The 21,069-nt window shown below is 31.4% G+C and overlaps 1 protein-coding gene across 1 annotated transcript; it reads right to left on the reverse strand.

Moving 5' to 3' along the window:
- Positions 1–13,964: 13,964 nt before the first annotated feature.
- Positions 13,965–14,789, reverse strand: LOC130955418 (F-box/kelch-repeat protein SKIP6-like). Its single transcript, XM_057882268.1, has one exon. The coding sequence runs from the start codon at positions 14,787–14,789 to the stop codon at positions 13,965–13,967; it is 825 nt and encodes a 274-aa protein (XP_057738251.1).
- Between the last annotated feature and the right edge of the window lie 6,280 nt (positions 14,790–21,069).

Genomic DNA, 21,069 nt, shown 5'->3' on the forward strand with positions numbered 1-21,069 from the left:
AGTAATCTTATATGTTTTACCCTTTGATATGGATCCAGCTATTATTAAGATGGCCATTATTATTATTATTATTATTATTATTATTATTATTATCTAGATATGAGATTAAAAAAAATACCTTACTAGGATACTCAAATAATTATAAAATAACTATTAATAAAATTAAAAATACATACTACACGAATAAAGAGAAAAGCTGCCAGATTTCACTTACTCTTGTGCTTTCACACAAACATACATATACATAAACATCATAGCTAGAAATAAAAAAAAAATAAGGCTAGAATCCGTAACCTGACTATATCACATCATTTATACAGGACACTGTGTACAATTTCTAGAAAAATAGAAACAAACAAAAGGGAACTATCAAACCATGCTAGCCTTTGGACACAGCTCAAAAAAATAGATGGAACAGAGAGACAGTATCTTCATACTCATTTGTAACATTGGATTCAGTGCCTATGGAAATTTTCTTCAAATTTTTCTTAACCTTTGCACCCATAGAAAGATTTTCAGCAGTCTCTTTTTTGATCACATGAACAGGGTATCCATCAAGAACAACAAAAAGTACTTCCTGTCATGCAAAAGAATGGAATAATTAAATAAATGTATATATGAGAGAACATGCAACCATATAAAGAGGCGCATCATCCTAATTTTTCAGCCCAAAAAAATTTACAGTCATCCCTAATTCGTGAAACACGGCAGATAATTTAACCAACCAACACATTCATAATTTAAATCTCTTCAAAATAAACAAATTACCGTAGTTTCAGTCGGAGGAGAATTCAAGAGGACCTCAATTTCGAGATTGCACTCCCCATCAACAGGTACACTATCATCAACAGTTTTGCCTTTCTCTTTCATAATATCAACTTCGCTGCTTATATCATCTAATCCAGAAACTCCAGCATCCTTTTCACCAAGGAAATCAATTAAAAGTCCGCAGTTTGTCTTCACATCGGAACAATTTCCATCACAAGAAATACCATTGCCCAACACCTCACACGAATCCTTCTTGCCAAGAATATATTCATGGTCACTTGAAGGGATCTTTCCCAAAGAACCATCCTAAATAGCATTTATTAAAAACATAAAAGAAAATCAAACGACAAGAAACTAACAAAGAAGCAGCAAGAAATAAAGTAAAACAACATTATGAAAGAGACACATATCAAATACAGGAATTTGAAAAGGCAACCTTGATTGGAGTACGCTCATCATCAGCATCCTAGTTAGGCAACTCAAACATGGCAATAATAGCAGCATCATCGTAAACTCTTCTCATACGAAAAGTTCCAAAATATTTATCAACACCAACACTCTTGCTATCTATCTTAAGAAGCAATTTTTTTTCCGGAAATTATTGGAACATCACAGAATAACTATCTCCAAAAACAACCTATGAAATAATTTGAAATGTGTGATTCTTAAAAAAATCAAGGACCAAGTGCACACTCAAACACAATCAACATATATAATTATACATGACACAAACAAATCCTATTCATTACTAAATTCAACAACAAGAAAAAAAAATATAAACCATACATTTGCATCCTTTTGAACCTCCCCAAACATATCAACACATAATTTTTTCAATAAATAAGCAGTCTTACAATCAAACAAGCCAAATAACCAACGAAAAAGAAACAACAAACTGAAAGAAAAAAAAGAAAATGGAGGGGGATAAAGAAGATATGAAGTCACCTACCAACTAAATAAACATAATCATCAATCATCTTCAAGAGCTCATCAAATGGACAAAAACTGAAACATGTCTTGGGAATAGCATCATCAGGGACAGAAACAACACTTGTACGGTTAAGGAAAACCAACTTAAACTCATGTTCTGCTATCCTATAATTGCCTTGATTTGCAACAACACTAAAATATACCATTTGATATGTTTGACCCTCAATAATATTTTCTTTAAACCTATTTATCAGCTGCTTCTTAACAGTTGTCTGGATTTTGTTAGACTGCGAAAATAAATTAAGCATAAAAAAAACAGCCACAACAACTAAAATTTAGGAGCAAAGAAAGTTATAAATAAAATCAACCAAAAATCAACAATGAACAGCCACTCATATCTGCATCAACAAGAACAACTTCTATTGAATTTGCAACATCATGATTCTCGAATAAAGGAACAATCCAAGTCCTTAGTATCCTAATTTTAAGTCTCCATGCCTCCATTAGAGGGTGAATCTTAGAAATAGAATCAAACGAGGAGGCATTAACTCAACCACCAAACACAATAGAGAGAACTAACAATAAATAAAAAGTAAGAACAAAGGATTTGAGAGAGGAAGAGAGATGCATTGGACTACACAACCAAGGAGTCCTTTTTATAGAGAAGATAAGACATCATCAAAAGATTTAAATTTGAATACCTCAAAGAAAAGGTGAAAAAATATGTATCACATATCATATATCATCATCTATCACATACATATCCATACATATGTAGCTACCACAATCAATAACAACTATGCTATACCCGCTGGGCACTAATTGAATAAGAAAAATAGATTCCAACAAATCTCATACCATTATAGAGTAATAAAATAGAATACCCTACAACCTACTAACATCTAATCTACTTGAACATGTACATATACATCTATTAGAAAATCTCATCTCATACTATTATACTATTATATTATATAATAATATAATTCTCCAAAATCTAGTACAAAATATCACATCTCATACTATCATAGAGATATAGAGTATACTATAACCCACTAATATCTAATTAAACCTACTAACTCAATGTAGATCATTAACATCAAAATTCTAAAATTTCAGTTGTAGAAAAAAATGTAAAAAAAACATACAGATGATAAATATAATTATCAACCAATAAATCAGTTAGACTAATCAACTACAAACAAAATGGAAATATGAAGAGTAACAATATTAAAATAACATTAATTGTCTTAAGAAATCAATTAATCAATCAAACTAGATATAACACTCAATAGAATCAATTAATCAATCAATTAATCACTAAATATATCTATAACTATATATTACATATTAACTAAATCATAATTAATTGCCTAAGTGATTTAATAGATGCAATATATAAATAATATAAAATAGTCCAAAGAAGGAAAAATCACAAACTGTCCCAATCTCTTACATAAAAAAAGTTCATTTGACATATATAAAACTTAGTAAACCTATAAAATGTAAAATTTACTTGAAAATACCAACTATCCCTCTCAATCACATTAATCATCACAACAAACAACAAATACCTATAAAAAGCAGTGAACACATCAATCAAGATGTAAAGTGAGAAAAAAAAATAAAATTGCTAAACTCTAAAATAGTCTAAAGAAGAAAAAATTACAAACTATCCCAATCTTTTACATAAAAAAAAAAAATTAGAGTTGACACATATAGGACTTAGTAAACCTATAAAAAGTAAAATCTACTTGAAAATACTAATTACTCCTCTCAATCACATCAATCACCACAACAAACAATAAAGAGTCAAAAACCTATAAAATGACATTAACACATCATCCATCATGTAAGGTGTGAAAAAAAATAAAATAAAATAAATAAATAATTACACTTTTTAATTAATATTTTTCCTAAAAACAATAACACATTATACACAAAATTTTGTAAAGTGCTTAATCTTAGTTATAAGAGCATACGAAAAAAAAAAACAACAAAAATCAACATGCAAAGAAAAAAAAAGGTAAAAAAACCATATGTAACGTAAATAAAAAAGAATATAAAAATTAAATTAAATTCATATTCATTTGAAACAAAAAGGGAAAAACACACGAAAAAAATAACAATCTACCATAGACTACTAATTCAATAAAAAAAGACATGATTCAATAAATCTAATGCTATTATAGAGTTATAAATTACCCTACAATCCACCCTCACCAAACTAAACCCTACCACCTTATCATAGACTTTTAACTCATATACTATTAACTTCTATCAAATCCATATAACAAAAGTACATCAGTCAACATAAATATCCATATCATTACATTATAAACAGTACACTAAACTGGACCTAGAAAATATATTCTATAATTATAAAAAATTTAATTTTATATATATAGGAGTTATGAGACATATAAAAAATAAAATCTTATTGGAAATATCAAGTATCTCTCTGAATCATATCAATAATAATAACTAAGATGAGAGACCAATAAAAAATAAACAAATATTATTCCTTATAAAACAACTCAAATTTGAGGAATTTAAATCAGTTACCAAAAATGCATTTGACACTTTTAGATGAGAAAATATAAAATTGAGAAATTTGACACATTTAAATATAATTTACATTCATTAAAGGGTATGTCTAAAACGAGCTCAACAATTATGTGCTTATTGAATAAGCCACACTTATATAGGCCATTAGATCTTATTAGATGAAAATCAAAGGCTAATATAAAAGAAGAGTATTGATGGACTCTAATAAATATAGAATATCTTAGTACATAAATAAATACTTTAAATGGCAATACTTTAATACACAATACTTTAAACGGTAACAGAATCTTTTATTCTTAAATAATTAAATATAACATATATAAATATTTTGTATTTATTAAAATTAATTATTATACAATTTTTTTTATAATATTAAATAATTATATTAAAATATATTTTAAACTATAACTAACATAAAAATATAAATAATTAAATTTTATTTTATATTGACAAATATTAAATTATTTTATTTAAAATTTATTAATTAACTACGTTTATTAAGATATATTATTATATAATATTTTATAAAAATTTTAAAAATATTTTATTTAAAATATTATATATAATCATAAAAATATTAACTTTTTATTTTTTTTAATTTAAAAAAAAAACAAAATAATAATAATTTTAAATATATGTCTAATAAAAAGTTAATATTTTCATGTATTATATAACTTTTTAAATAATTTTACGTTTACAAATATTTTGATAAAAATTATGAAATAATAATATTTAACAAGTAATTATTAATAATTTTAAATATAATCTAATTATTGTTAAGTAATATAAATAAATTTTAATTATTTTATATTTTTATATTGTAGTTAAAAATATCATTTTAATATTATAAAAAAATTTTGCATGATAATTTATCTTACTGAATAAAAAAAGTTAAATTTTTGTATTTATTTAATTTATATTTTTTAGAACAAAAAGTTTCTACTTTTATATAGTAAAATATGTGATAATCTTCTTAATATATATATTAGGGAGTGGCAAAACGGGTCGAGTCCGTCGGGCCAACCCGCCGAACTCGCTAAAAAAAGTGAGTCGAACTAGAATTTGAAACCTGTCAAATTAAAAAAATTCGCCAAACTCGCAAAAATTTTATGCAATTTTTTTTATAATATTAAAAAATTATATTAAAATGATATTTTAAATAGTTATACTATAACAGATTCAATATTTTTTCTGATTTCAGTGTTATTATATAAAAAAATTACTAGATAGTATATATTAGGGGTGACAATGCAGGCCGGTTCGCCCCGCCAACTAAAGTGGGTACAAAATGTTAGCCGTTTGATTTTGTTTTTTTTTTAAATAAAATTAATTAAAATTAACAAAAAAAATAATAATTAAACAATTACATACAAATAAAAAATAGTCAAATTATAATATAATTTTTCTACTATCTTTTTTAAAATTTTTAACTTCAATAAAATTGTTCAAAATAATATTTGTCAATAGAATCATCTTTATTTTAAAAAATAAGTTACATAATTTGAACATATATACAAAATTGTAAAATAAAACAAATAAAGTCACATAATTGAAACATATATACATAATTTGACAAATTTTTTTAATTTAACAAGTCTCAAATTCTAACCCGACTCATCCTTTTTAACGGTTCGATGGGTTGACCCGACGGATTCGACCTGTTTTACCACCCCTAATATATATATATTTTATATTTAATTATTTAAGAATAAAAGATTCTGTTGCCATTTAAAGTATTGTGTATTAAGGTATTGCTATTTAAAGTATTTATTTATGTACTAGGATATTCTATATTTATTGGAGTCCATCAATGCTCTTCTTTTATATTAACCTTTGATTTTCATCTGATAAAATCTAATGGTCTTTATAAGTGTGCCTCATTCAATAAACACATAATTGTTGAGCTCGTTTTAGACATACCCTCCATTAAATATAACATTTCTTTCCTAACAAATTGTCCAATTAGAAAATTTGTCATTTCAATAAAAAAAAGTATTATCCAATTCAAGTAACTAATTTAAGTGACTAAATCCTTTTTAAATTGATTAGGTATTCCCCAAATCAAGTAACTAATTCAAGCGATTAAATATTTTTTAAACTGATTTTAACACAAACAAATTCTACACTTTTTTGCATTCAAAAAGTGCACACAAATCAATTAAAGCAAAATCACACAAATAATTTTTATACGGTTTAAGTAACTAAATCTTTTTTTAAACTGATTTTAACACACGTAAATCCTACAGTTTATTCATTTGGATCAACAGTGCAATGAGATGAAAGGTAATTAAGTTGTCGTTGCATCAATCAATCAATATTATTTTAAAAATAAATGCAAAAAAAGATTTGACACAAAAAAAAGATAAAGATTGACCTCATATAATGTATGAAAATATCCATTCATAGCATAAACTTAATCATTTAAACAACTAATCCGATATCAACTTATCATTATTAGAGGAAACGGCAGCACCTTACATATAATGCATGAAAAACTTAGTTCTTCCTTCTCTCCCTTGTAAATGTTCTTAAAAAAATAAGTTGAAAGTAGATATAAATTTATTGGATGCAACAACAGACAAACAACAAAAATAAAGATTTTGAGAAATAAGAAGTTAAAGAAACATTAACAACTCAAATGATGTTTGTTATGTTAACAGACACAATCTTAGTTTCAATATCACTATAATAATGTCCTAAACATAAAATATGATTTTAATTTTTGAATCTCAAGTAAAAAAAACTATAACTAATTATTAATTAAAATAAAATAAATAGTTAGACTAACATAAACAAACACTATACACTAACTTATCACAATTTAAAAAATAATAAGGGTTAAAAAAAGAAGAGTTGGAGTTCCAGTAGAAAACAAATGGAGAAAAAAAAGAAAAGCAGAACCAACAACATTTTACCTCACTCCACTAATAAGCCTCTTTAGTTATTTTTTAGTTGTCCTTCATTGCTTGCAGTCATAGCCTGTTAGCCTAATTACCTGAAATTATAAGATAACCAAGGATTAAATCTAATTCATGAATTGAAATAGAAAACAAACTTAATATCCAACAATTCTTATTATAAGCCTACTATTTTTCTCATTCAATAAACTTTTTTTTTGTTTTCTTCTCATGAAGAATGGAAAAATAAAATAGACATACATAATCATATATAGATTCTCCTAAGAAAAAACCTCTTGATTGGGATCACCACAAGCTCATATTTAAATCAAAGTAGAGATATAATAAACAAATTTTAAATTGACTTTAACACAGAAAAAATTTCAGTTTTATCTAATTCAATACAACAAAGTATGATAATTTAAAAAATTATTGCTGACAATAAGAGCAAAAAAAAAATACTAAAAAATGCAAAAATGCAAAAAATGACAAAAGTAAAATAAATTAAAAAGATACACACATAAAATTCAAAATGCAAGAAAAAACTAAAATCGAAAAAAATATTGAAAAATCACAACTTATTAATATAAACAACCCAATATATAAATTAAAAATTAAGAACGATTGTAAATCATTCTCATTACCTAGAGTAGTAGCCAACAAATTCTGGTGTCATGTAAACACATTGTAGTACTTGAAATACACGAATGAAGTGAGACAAAGATTGCATTTTGGATTAATTCCTTGAGAGAATCATTTCCCAGTGTCAATATATATATATATATATATATATATATATATATATATATATATATATACACATAAGTACAAAAATAAAATCCCTTAATACTAGGAGATACAACAGAATCAGATATCTAAAAATAAAAACTATATCAAAACAGAATAACTTATATAAAGCCTATATCTCTCAGAATAACTTATATACAACCTATATCTCTAATTTGATATTCAACACTCTCCCTCAAGCTGGAGCATATAAATCATATGCACCAAGCTTGTTACATATGTATTGTATCTGAGGACCCCGGAGAGCTTTGGTGAAAATATCTGCAAGTTGATCGTTGGAGTTGACAAAGGCTGTTACTATTTTCCCACTTTGCAACTTCTCCCTTATGAAATGGCAATCAATCTCTATGTGCTTGGTCCGTTCATGAAACACAGGGTTGAAAGCAATATGTAAGGCAGCTTGATTATTGCACACCAGTTCCATCTTACTCGGCTCACAAAACTTAAGTTCCTTAACTAATTGCTTCAACCATATAAGTTTACATGTGGCAAGTACCATAGCTCTATATTCAGCTACCGCACTAGATCTTGCTACAACATTTTGCTTCTTACTCTTCGAAGATATCAAGTTTCCACCAATAAAAACACAATAACCAGATGTAAAATGTCTATCAGATGGAGATCCTGCCTAATCTGCATCAGTATACCCAACAATCTGGTTATGTTCCTTATCTTCATACAACAAACCTTTTCCTGGAGCACCTTTGATATATCTAAGGACTCTAACAGCTGCGTCCCAATGATTATCGCATAGGGAGTCAAGAAAATGACTTAGGATACTTGTGGCAAATGAAATATCTGGCCGAGTGACTGTCAAATAATTCAATCGGCCAATTAATCTGCGATATCTACCAAGATCTGCAAGAGGTTCTCCTTGATCTGGACTAAGTTTTGTGTTGGGATCCATTGGTGTATCTACAGGTCTAGAATCCAACATTCTAGTTTCTTCAAGAATATCTAGAGCATATTTTCTCTGAGATACAGATCCCAGCATTAGATTGTGCCACTTCAATTCCTAGAAAATATTTTAACTTTTCCATATCCTTAGTCTGAAAGTGATCAAACAAGTGATGTTTTAACTGAGTGATTCCCTCATGATCATCTCCAATAATGACAATATCATCCACATAAACAACCAGATATATGGAGGTCGTGGAGGAAGAATGACGGGAGAAAACTGAATGATCTGCTTCACTCTGAATCATGCCAAATTTAGAAATAACAGCACTAAAGTGACTAAACCAAGCTTGGGGGGATTGTTTCAAGCCATATAAAGATCGGCGTAAATGACATACTAAGCCGGAAGACTCCCCCTGAGCAACAAACTCGGGAGGTTACTCCATGTATACTTCCTCCTTGAGATCACCATGTAAGAAAGCATTTTTAATATCAAGTTGATGAAGAGGCCAATGGTGAATGGCAGCCATAGAAAGAAAAAGACGAACAGAGACCATCTTGGCAACAGGAGAGAAGGTATCACGATAGTCCAAACCAAAGATTTGAGTGTAGCCCTTAGCCACAAGGTGGGCTTTTAATCAATCAATGGTTCCGTATGAGCCGACCTTAATAGTATAGATCCAACGACAACCCACAGTAGATTTGTCCGGTGGCAATGGAACAAGATCCCAAGTACTAGTAGAATGTAAGGCAGACATCTCTTCAATCATAGCCTAGCGCCACCCTGGATGTGAAAAAGCTTCTACTGTTGTTTTGGGTATAGAAACAGAAGACAAAGAGGAGGTAAAAGCATAGTGCGAAGATGATAAACGATGGTAACTAAGAAAATTATAAATAGGATTAGGATTACGGGTAGAACGAGTACCTTGTCTAAGAGCAATAGGAGGACTACTGCTAACTCCCGAAGAAGGATCCAAGGACGGTTCAACCATGGGTTCAGGAGATGAGTTATCTTGGACTGCAGGCCGTGGGCGACAATGATAAACCTGGAGAGGTTTTGTGGGAATAGGAGGCCCATATAAGTAAGGAACAGGAAGCACCTCCGTAATGGAAGGTGAAGTGATGTCGGGTGCAGAGAAAAAAGGGGTATTCTCAAAAAAAATGACATCGGCAGACACGAAGAAACGATTAAGAGCTGGAGAATAACAACGATAACCCTTTTGAAATCGAGTGTACCCTAAGAAAACACATTTGATAAAGCAAGCAGTTAACTTGTCTTTGCCTGGGGTAAGATCATGGATGAAACAAGTACAACCAAAGACTCGTAGTGAAAGAGAAAAAATGTGCTCATGAGGAAATAAAATGGAATGAGGAACTTGATTTTGCAAAACAGAAGAAGGCATACGATTAATTAAATAACATGCAGTCAGAACAGCCTTATCCCAAAACTTAAGGAAAACATGAGTATGGAGAAGAAGAGTGCGAGCAGTTTCAATCAAGTGACGATGTTTACGCTCAGCCACACCATTCTATTGAGGGGTATGGGGACAAGACGACTGATGTAGAATGCCTCGAGAGGACAAGTAAGACGAAAAGGGAGCATTATCACTTCGTAAAATTTTAATTGAAGTTTTGAATTGGTTTTGAATTTCAGAACAGAAATACTTGAAATGTGCAAATAATTTAGATCTGTCCTTCATTAAATATAACCAAGTGCAACGAGAGAAGTCATCAATAAAGGTGACAAAATAACGAAAACCAGAATGAGAAGTAATACGATTAGGTCCCCATACATCAGAATGAATAACAGAAAAGGGAGACGCAGCTCGTGTATTGACACGACTTGAAAAAGAACTACGATCATGTTTACCTAAATGACAAGTTTGACACTCTAAGGTAGTAAGACGAGATAAACTTGGGACCATAGCTTTTAACTTCGAGAGGCTGGGATGTCCCAAGCGACAATGGACCACGTCCGGAGACTCAACAGCAGCAACAGAAGACACAGTAGGAGTGGGTAGGGCAAGCCGATACAGTCCTTGAGACTCACATCCTGTACCAATCGTCTGTCCCGTTCCTTGATCCTGCACAATGACGGAGTCAGCAAAAAAGGTAACAGAACAATTAAGAGAACGAGTAAGTCGGCTAATAGAAATCAAATTGAAAGGACAATTGGGCATGTAAAGATTCTTTTGCTTTGCAATGGATACAGGCCACCACAACTCCACACACCTGATGATCCCACTCACCAGAAGGTCAAGCCAGCCTAGAAGCTAAGATCCTTTACCTTGATTAAAAACAAACATGCAAAACAACTCAAATCATCGACAAAGGAAACACAACTTAAAATCCCAAATAAAAAAGATAAAAAGTTCAGAAACAGAAATTGATAGAGGGATTCTAAAATTAAATTCACCTTCCAACAGAATAGAGAGACCTCAAAGACTCACGGTAAAGTTCAATGGGATTTGCAGCCTCTACAGAAGCCCGACTGCTGGCAAGGGCATAAGATACTCCTCAGCACAGGTGCAAGGGACACATCAAAAAGTTCAAGTAAAGCAACCGATAAGCATTTGATCCAATAAATAGTAGAATTTTTAGGTCTGTCTGAATAATTTTTGTTCTCTTTCTTATACTGTAGTCCTCAAACACATCTAAAAGTTTTAAAATTGAAAATTTTTAATAACTAATAATATTTCAAGAAAAATAGGTTTTTTCCCATTTTAAAAAGTAAATAATTAAAAAAAATTGTTATACCCTATCAATCCAAGAATCAATGTTGACTCCCTGTAATACAAATACACAAATATATTATATAATAAATGATTTATAAATAAAAATTACCTTCTCTTTTGTCTTAGCGATCAATTCACGTGTACTTCTCTTTTGTCTTTCTTCTTAGACATCCCAAAATCTTCATCAAATGAAAGAGACAAAAACACTTGAAGCATTATAAAACAACAAACATCACTCAACAGCTTTGTGCTGAACGAAAAACCTTCCACAAAAAATTTAATGAATTTTGCAAAAGGAATTTATTATTCTATCACTCTATCAGTTTATAAAGCACAACATCAACTTATTAGAGAAATAGAAAATTGACAATGTACAGAATTCAAACACAAAATAGAACTAAATGAATTAGCAACTACCATCAGAAACAAAACCCATTCAATGGAATCAAGATACAACTGACAATTATTATTCTTAATATAATTTAACTTTTATAAAATAAAACAGCTCAAACCTTGGGCAAAGAAAACGCAACTGAAAACCCCAAATAAAAAAGATAAAAAAATTCAGAAGCAGGGATAGAGAAAATTCGTACATCAGGGGGACACCGGTTGAGATCCCGGGTCAAAATTTGTCAACCAGGTTAGAAGTGTAAGTGATAACTACATCATTTTAAAGGAACAAATAGAATCAATATACTCTATCTGTTTAGGAATCTGGATCAAGTAAACCTAGTAATCAACACACAAAAAGAATCTCAAACTACAAATATGAGTCAAAATAAAAATTCTAGATTATTCCAAACTACACACATACAATAGAATTATAGATTACCACAGAACACATTCTTTCATATATAAAACAAAGAATCACAGGAATCAATTGTGAAAGGGAATATTAACACATATCAAAAGTATAACGATAACTATATTAAGCACCTGGCCCAAAGGGTGGCCAATTGGCTCCAGGTACTTCCATCCTCCAGCCCTAGCAACAACACCAACGGCCTAAAACATTCACATATCACGAAATTATTATACCACTGCGAATATATGAATCTCATATTTCAATTGATTAAAAAGAATAGTGATTCAAGGAAAACCCTATCAAACAAAAAGACATTTGATTCAATAACCTCAACACTCGCTGGATCAGACTGAGAACCCTCGCTCAATCGGCCGTACTGATCCATTGGGCGGACACAATGAAACCGGATCTGATGGAATAGAAAATGAAAAGGTTCTTTATTTTCTACACTAAGAAAGACTGATGATCACATCAAGCACAAAAATAACACAACAAAAAATCCTCCATAAACTTAAAAATCAAACGAACTATAAATTTTACCTCAACCTGGTCACAGGAATGGTTGAAACGGCAGCGGGAACCATAGCTACAGAATTCAGTCTTCAAATAGTAGATACAATCAGCCTCACCAAATCTTTGGGGATAAAATTCTTCTGCAGCACCCAATCTCATCTGCCACGCAGCCTCTGTATTTTTCAAAATCAGGATCACACACACTTCACAACACCCCATATTCTTCTATAAGACACATTACAATCGCAAAAAACCACAAACATTGAGAAAAAGGGAAACGATTTTCATATTTTATTTTATAAACAAGAAATAAAAAAAATAGAGCGGTTGGGGCATTATATCAAATCTAACATAATATCATACCTTTGAGTCAAATTCCGATCCACTCTAGCCATTGATCAGATTGGGAACCTTCGTTGGATCGCCCGTACAGCTCCATTCCACAGACACAAGAAAACCAGAGCTGATGGAACAGAAAATGAAAAAATTCTTCCGATGAGATCTGTTGCTGGATCTCATCACAACAATCGATCATTCCTTCTCAGCGCCTTTCTGTAACTTCATAGATTTTCATCCTAATCTCCAGAGACCGTTTCATGATTCACACTATAAGAGATGCGTTAAAATTTCAGAGAATTAAAATGAAGTGAAATCAGAATGAGATCTCCATCAAAATGAGGGTTTGTAAAAGAAAGAGAGAGAAAGGAATAGGACAAAAACAAAAGAAAGAGAACAAGAGAGAGAGCAGACGAACGATAACAGAGGTGGCAAGAGTTATCCAAAAAACGGGAAAGAAGGGAGAAAGAAGCTCAATTTAGTGAAACTCGAGGAAATGAATAGAGTTTCAAAGGGAGAGAGAGAAAGAAGAAAAAGAAGGAACACCATAAAAAAAGAAAGAAAAGAGAAGGAAGCTCACGAAGAAAGAGAAGAGAAAGAAGTTGAGTTATGGACCTTTGAAAATATATTTTTTGAACTAAAAGAAAATTCTAAAAAATCATAAAATGCCACTTCGAATATGATTCCTCCTTGATGAAGAGCAAAACATCACAAGTCATGAACTACTAAAGTGCCGCCAATGGTGAATTGGTCAAAAGAAGAGAAGATTTTGTGGGACGAAGAAGGAATGGCAGAAAGCTGCCAATCATCACCCCTCTTTGTGTTGTTGAGGTCCAGTTGAGAGCACCAGAGCTCATATTGTTGGTTCCAATAATGAATCCAAACCAGAAACAAGCTCCTCCCATTGCCTCCGGAACCAGCCAGTTGCTTGGGCCTCCTCCTAGTGACTATTGAGTACCACATGGGCAAATCCAACAACCCTTTCACCGCCCAAGGCTTCCCCCAATACTCAACCGACTCCTCCATGTCCCCCAATTCGTGCCCCACCAGCTTGTCCGGGTAATCCAATGTATAAAAGAAACCATCCTCAAAACAGCCCCACCCGTTTCTCCCCAACCATAACCTGTCCACTCTCCTCGCATCGCACGTCACAACACGCGCACCAACCGTAAAGCACGCTCTATTCTTCTTGAATTCCGTGCCATCTCCACTGCTTGAGTTGAGGCAGTTATAATCCGCCTCCACCCAACGACCAACAGCTGGGTCAAGAACTTCGCCCCAAATATCTGGCAGCTGGCGTCCCCGTCCGCCCATGACGTAGATCTTGCCGTCCGCGACAGCGGTAGATGCACCGACACGAGGGATGAGCATGCTAGGGCCTTGTCGCCAGCGGTTAATGCGGCAGTCGAGGATCCACACTTGCTGGGAAAGTATGCCGCCGAGGTGGCCGCCGATAACGTAGATGTGGTGGCCTAGGATGGCGTAGGCGGCTTGATATGTTGGCGAAGGAAGCGGTGGAATGGGAAAGGGCATTACTTTTGTGCATGGTGATGGAGGAGAGGCTAGGGAGAACGCCCACCATTGCGAAGGGAGGCCGCAGTTTGGGTGGAGATGGAGGTAGAGGAAGGGTTGCTTGCCATGAAAGGCAGAGTGGGCATTGTAAAATATAGGAGAAGCCAGGAGGGAGCGTATGGGTCCCGAAACTTGGGAAAGTGCTTTGTAATGGCGGCGTGGCACGCGTGCTAAGCAGCTCACTGCGACTTCGTTTGGGAGCGCTGGGATTAGCTGCTTCTCTTGTTCTTGCGGTGGTTTAGGGTTACTTCTGGTGGCCGCCGCCGATGCAGACGAGGACAAACAAGACATCATGCTTATGACTGTCAAAGTTTCAATAATCCACTAATGAAATAATAAGATATAGCACATATATATGGCACAAGATAAGTATCAATCTACACGGATTTGTTAAAATATAATTCAATCTACGTGATTTCTTAAAGATCCAATCTTTCTAACATTTTGATTTCTTCCAATTTTAAATAAGATTCACCGTTAAAAATATTAAAAATGTTTAGTAACTATATAAAATTAACAAAAAATAATGATAATTTATCTTATTTAACATTTATTAATGGTTGTAAGATAAATTCTAACTTTTTTTTTCTTTTTTCTTCTTAACATTACCCTAAAAATATTTTCAAATTAAATTATAATCTTGTCAATACAAGTATGGTCTAAATTACTCACAGAATTGAAACATTATCAAATGTACTCTGCCCTATTCATGCAACTTAAATAATTTTTATTAGTAAAACAATTCAATAATCAATCCTCCAAAACTTAGTAACTATACTTGAATTTAAGATATTCTCTTAAACGTTCCTTAAATATTAAATCAAGTTAATATTATAAAATTTGGGGATTCAAACTTTTAAACCTCTAAAGGCAATACATCATTCTTCTTATTTGAATACGACCAAGTAAGCTTCTTTTTATTCTCGGATTCTTTCAATTCATTATTAATATTAGGTATTTACTCTCAGTCTCGTACATATTTTAAACATACATAAAACATATATAGATACAGAGAGAGAAAAAAAATTAACACGTTGATCTTACTTTTTCTTTTTATTTTTATTTCTTTTTTTGTTGATGCAATGAGTGTCTATATATGTATTCTATGTACCAATTTCATATGTACTCGAGAACCCACCTAATATTAATGCATCAAAGAGAAACAGAAAATGAGATATCAATCAAAATCTGGAAACCATGGTATTTTGGTAACAATAGTAACACCACTCTCTGTCTCTGAAATCTAAAGCCCTCATGACTGTGTGTGTATATATATATATATATAAAATAAGACAACAACTACCTACAAAAACAAAGATCTCAACACACGCTGCAGCAAACGGAAGATACATAAAAACGAAAGACTCGAAACACATGGTTGTAGTCAATAGTTTATGTAGTGATGCTGACTGTCGGGTCCTTCGGGACTCAGTCTTTGAGTGCTGTAATCATTATTATATCGTCCATTCATATTTTCTGCAATTGAACGATGATGGTGAGTAGCTGTGGTTGTTGCTGATGATGATGACGACGGCTCTTTCTTGTTTCGAAGCATGTTGCTTACAATTGTAGGACTCAGTGGCCGTGTCTCACTTCCACCACTTAGAAGAAGAAGCAACACCACCACCAAAATACACCCCATATTCCTCATCATCATCAACTTCCTCATGTATATATGTTTATGTATATATCTATATATATCCTATAATAAACTAAGGATTGTTTGCTCGTATAGCTAGGTATAGAGCTATACACATATTATGGTATTTATAGTATAGTAAGCTTTCCATAATAAAGGTGATGATGATATAGTTATATAGCGATGATGACGATGTAGATGACGATGATTGATGATCCTACACAGTGATTAGTGATGAAAATGTTAGTGCGGTTGAGCGTATCTCATTCATGATAGTAGTATTATCTAAAAATGTTACTGTTTATTATACACACTACTATATATATACACTTTTGATACCTAACTTATTTTCAACGTGAAAAAGTCTAGAGGCTTTATTAAAATTTGATCAATATTTAATAAAAAAAATAAATAATTTTATAAAGAAGTGTTAGGGAGCAGTAATTTTTATGTTTTGTAATCATTAATTAGTCATCAATAATGTTTTTAATGGTGTGAGATTACATTTAATGGTGGGAGATCACCCACTTTTTTTTTGATAGTTAAGTGCTAGCTACAAAATACAAAAGTTGCTCGCCTCTAAACTTTCTTAATTCGATATTATGAGATGTAATCTCGTACTATTAAAAATACTAATAATAATTAATTAATGGTTATAAATCACAAAACTTGCCGATTCCTAACACTTTTTTTTAACATATTTAGATTATGATTATTTGATTGAATTATAACAAAAATTCAAGTGTAACTTAGTTAATTTTACATGAAGTTAATAGATAAGAGTCGTTAAATAATAATTTAATTAAATCTATTAAATTATTTAACAACTTTTAGATACAAACTTTATATACCATACTGCAAATACTATACTGTGTGAATTGCACCTGAATTTTTATCTTAAATTATGCTTAATTTTTTTTTAATTTATATTTTCTTTTTTTAAATTTGAAAGGGCTATGGAATATAATTTGCCTAGAAAAAGACCTATAGCTAGGCAATGTTATTTACTGGTTGCTGCGTCATCATATAAATCCACTTTCCACAACCAGCAAAGTGCTAATAATAAAGGTGGAAACTCAGCTGCAGTTGACTTTACGTGAAGTTGATAGCTGAGAATCATTAGATGATTTGAGTGATTTGATTAAATTTCATCTAACAGTTCTTAGCTATTAACTCCACATGAAGTCGACTGCACCTAAGTTTCCACCAATAATAAAGTTTCTATCTGTTGTGCGGATTAATAAAAGACACGTACGTGATAATAAGTTAGTTGTTCAAATTAAAACTTGAAAAGATTGCAATAAGCTCAGGTCAGGTGTGTATATTACTGTGTCCATTATATATTTCATCAATTCATCGGAATCTTCTCTGCTTATTAATTGGTTATAGTAATTTGTAAATGAACTGCATGCAAACTTTGGCCGACACAAAATAAAGCAATAAAGTCATATCCATATGAGTAAGAATTATACTTTAATTTGTATTACCAATTTTAATCATCTTCTTCATCGATTAGCTCAATCTACTTAAAGATATTTCTAAAGTAACTTGATACCTATACTTATCGATTTCTAATATATATATGCTCAGTGGATTCCACTGGCTTGTGGATAAACAGGATTATAGTGGATAAGGCGGAAAAGGAAAAACAAAACATTCAGTTTGATTTGCATTACAAACAGAGAAACATATGACTGTGTTTTACACTTCCATGTCACACTTGTCAAATAAATGTGGCCACGGGTTGTCATTTCAACATTTTTTGGGTTATAAGTCAAATCCAATCCAGCAATATATATGAAATGTGACCTTCTTGTAGTTCCTTATGCATCTTAGACAAATTCATCATCTATATATATTATTTACGTCAAAATAAAATAAAAATATGTAAATGTTTAAATTTGAACTTTATATACTTCTACCTAATAAAAATAATTCATTCCCTTAGGTAGCGTTTGGTAGAAAGACAAAGACAGAAAAATTGAGACTGAGAGATAGAGACTAAGAGACAGAGATTGAAATAAATCTCAATATTCTGTTTGGTGCAAAATGGGAGACACAAATTAAAACAAGAATGAAAAACTAATTTAATTTGCACAAAGAGTAAAATTGGAATTAATTAATTGAAATGAGGGTATTTTAGGTATAAAATGTTATTAAAGTTTCAGTTTTCATCTCTAAAAATTTTAGTCCCCTATGTCCCTACTTTTTGGAGGTACTGAAATACTGAAATTTTAGAGACAGAGACAAAAATTTTAGTACCAGTCTCTGAATCAACAAACATAATACTGAATTTCAGCCTCTCAGTCTCTGTCTCAGTACCTCAAAACAAACGCTACCTTAGTGATGAATAGTAATGAGATGATGAATTCTAAGATGAACATAAAATGAAATATACATTATTCTTCTTTTTGCAACGCAAAAAATAAAAATAAAAAAAGATAAAGGGTTACAACTTGGAATAATGTTAGTATACATGGGAGAAGGATGATGGATATTGAAAAAGATGATGGTTCCATCATGTTTGTATGTATCTGACGATGATCTTTAATTTTAATATGTTCAGGATAATTCATTTTATTGAGTAGAGATCAGATAACATTTCAAGTTGTGACTATTAGGATGAATATACATAACACCTGGTCAAAAGTTTGGCCTATTGGCTAGATAGATGGAACTCTTGGTCGTCAAAGATGAGGTTTCCAATTTCCATGTTAGCCATCATCACCAACATATGATGCATTTGGAGATAAGAAGTGCAAAGCTAGCAGGGAAAAGTTATATAATAAAGCCTAAAGGTACGTAAATTTGTTTAATTTTTCAAATACTGAATTATCTAACCATGTTTTATAATTAAGAAAAAGTATAAGTAGATAATGAAAATATTAAATAATGTGAATAAGAGATATATTAAATGTTCAATTTATTATGTGTGCAGATGATTATCCTAATATTAAGATTTAGATGAATAATTTGGGGGTATAGTGTATTTTTATTTTATTGGGCCAATTTTAAAATCTATTGTTCGTATTGTTCACAAAAGCCATTATCTATCTAACAAAATTTAATTAATTATGTATGATTTTTATTTATTTTTTTGCGGTGGGGTGATGGTTTAACTTAAGTGATTCAATAGTTATTACATTTATCTTGAATAAAAATAAATAAAATCATGTGTAATAATAAGTGATGGGTAAAAAATTATATAAAAATATTTTCATATGAAAATAATTAAAAATTATTTAATAATAATTTAATTAAATATATTAAATTATTTAATAATTATTAATTATTAACTTTATATAAAAACAGATATCGTGAGTCTCATCTAAATGATGGCGTATATTATTTGACCGGTAGCTTTTTTAAGGATGTGTAGAGAAATGAATTGATCTTGGGGTTTTAAATTTTGAAAGGAGTTTGCTATATATTGTGGATTATAACTGTAATTTCATTATATTTGATAATATATAAGAGTTTATAAACTTCAGCTCGAAACCATTGTTATGTAAAATAACTATGTGAAAACACCGTTGAAAGAAAGAATCTTTTAAACTTGAGGAAATTAATAAAATGATAAAATAAAAGGTTAAATATTATTAAAGTTGTAACTTTTAAATCATATTATTTTAATTTAAGTGGGTTAATCTCTCCATTATCATTTTATGAATTTCCTCGCTTAAAAGGAGTTTGATCCCGTTGAAAATAAAGCAAAAATTCTATCCTAATCTCTATTCCGATACAAAGTATAAACTCTAACTTTTAATACATAAATAAAAATGAGTTTAATTTTAATGCAGTGTAACAATCGTATAATTATATCCATTTTTTGAATGATTATTCACGCGGTCAATATAAAAAATATTTATTTTTACTGATTTGACATTATATAATTGTTCCGGCTCAGTCTAGTTGGCCCATTGGCCGAACCCAACATACCAGCCGACCTGTCGGCCTCATACGACCCGAACCAGGAGGCGGCCCGAATGTCGCCACCCCTCTCGCGAAGTATTTGACAGTTAGGGAGGAAACTTCCTGGAAGGTGGTCTACCCATGTGGGACCCGTCCTAGCGCAGACTATATAAAAGGAGGGTCCTATCCCTCTCCAGAAGTACGTCACCTAACATTTACCCTAACTATCGCCTTTGTACACTGACTAGAGCGTCGGGGTTCTTTTGCAGGTGGCACCCCATCTCCACTCTACATCGTCAACCCGGGAGGACCTCAAGCTCCGACCTTTTCCTCTACGCACTAGTTCCAAAGGTCCAGACGCATGAAGGTGATCCGAATCCAATTTTCCTATCATCCCTGAGCATTTGGCACACCCGACCCATTCGATACACGAGCTACTGAACAATAATAAAATGCACGTATATTTTACACAGTACATCAAAATTAAATTAATAAAAATATACATTTTTATATAACTCCACTTTTTATTATTATATATGCTTGTGTACTATTGTTGGATTAACTTGGGTTGCCTTAGGAAAATGTAGTGGCAGGGTGGGCCTGTGGTGATCAATTAATAGTGCCCTGGATCTGGCCCATCAGGACTAAGCTTGTTGACAATGGGACGTGGGCTTTTAGATAGTTTCGTCA

The sequence above is a fragment of the Arachis stenosperma genome, chromosome 10 (assembly GCF_014773155.1).
Source record: "Arachis stenosperma cultivar V10309 chromosome 10, arast.V10309.gnm1.PFL2, whole genome shotgun sequence".
NCBI classification, from domain to species: Eukaryota; Viridiplantae; Streptophyta; class Magnoliopsida; order Fabales; family Fabaceae; genus Arachis; species Arachis stenosperma.

Bases quoted from the DNA above. Each gene is read 5' to 3' on its own strand.
- LOC130955418 (XM_057882268.1), bottom strand. From the start codon at position 14,789: ATGCCCTTTCCCATTCCACCGCTTCCTTCGCCAACATATCAAGCCGCC.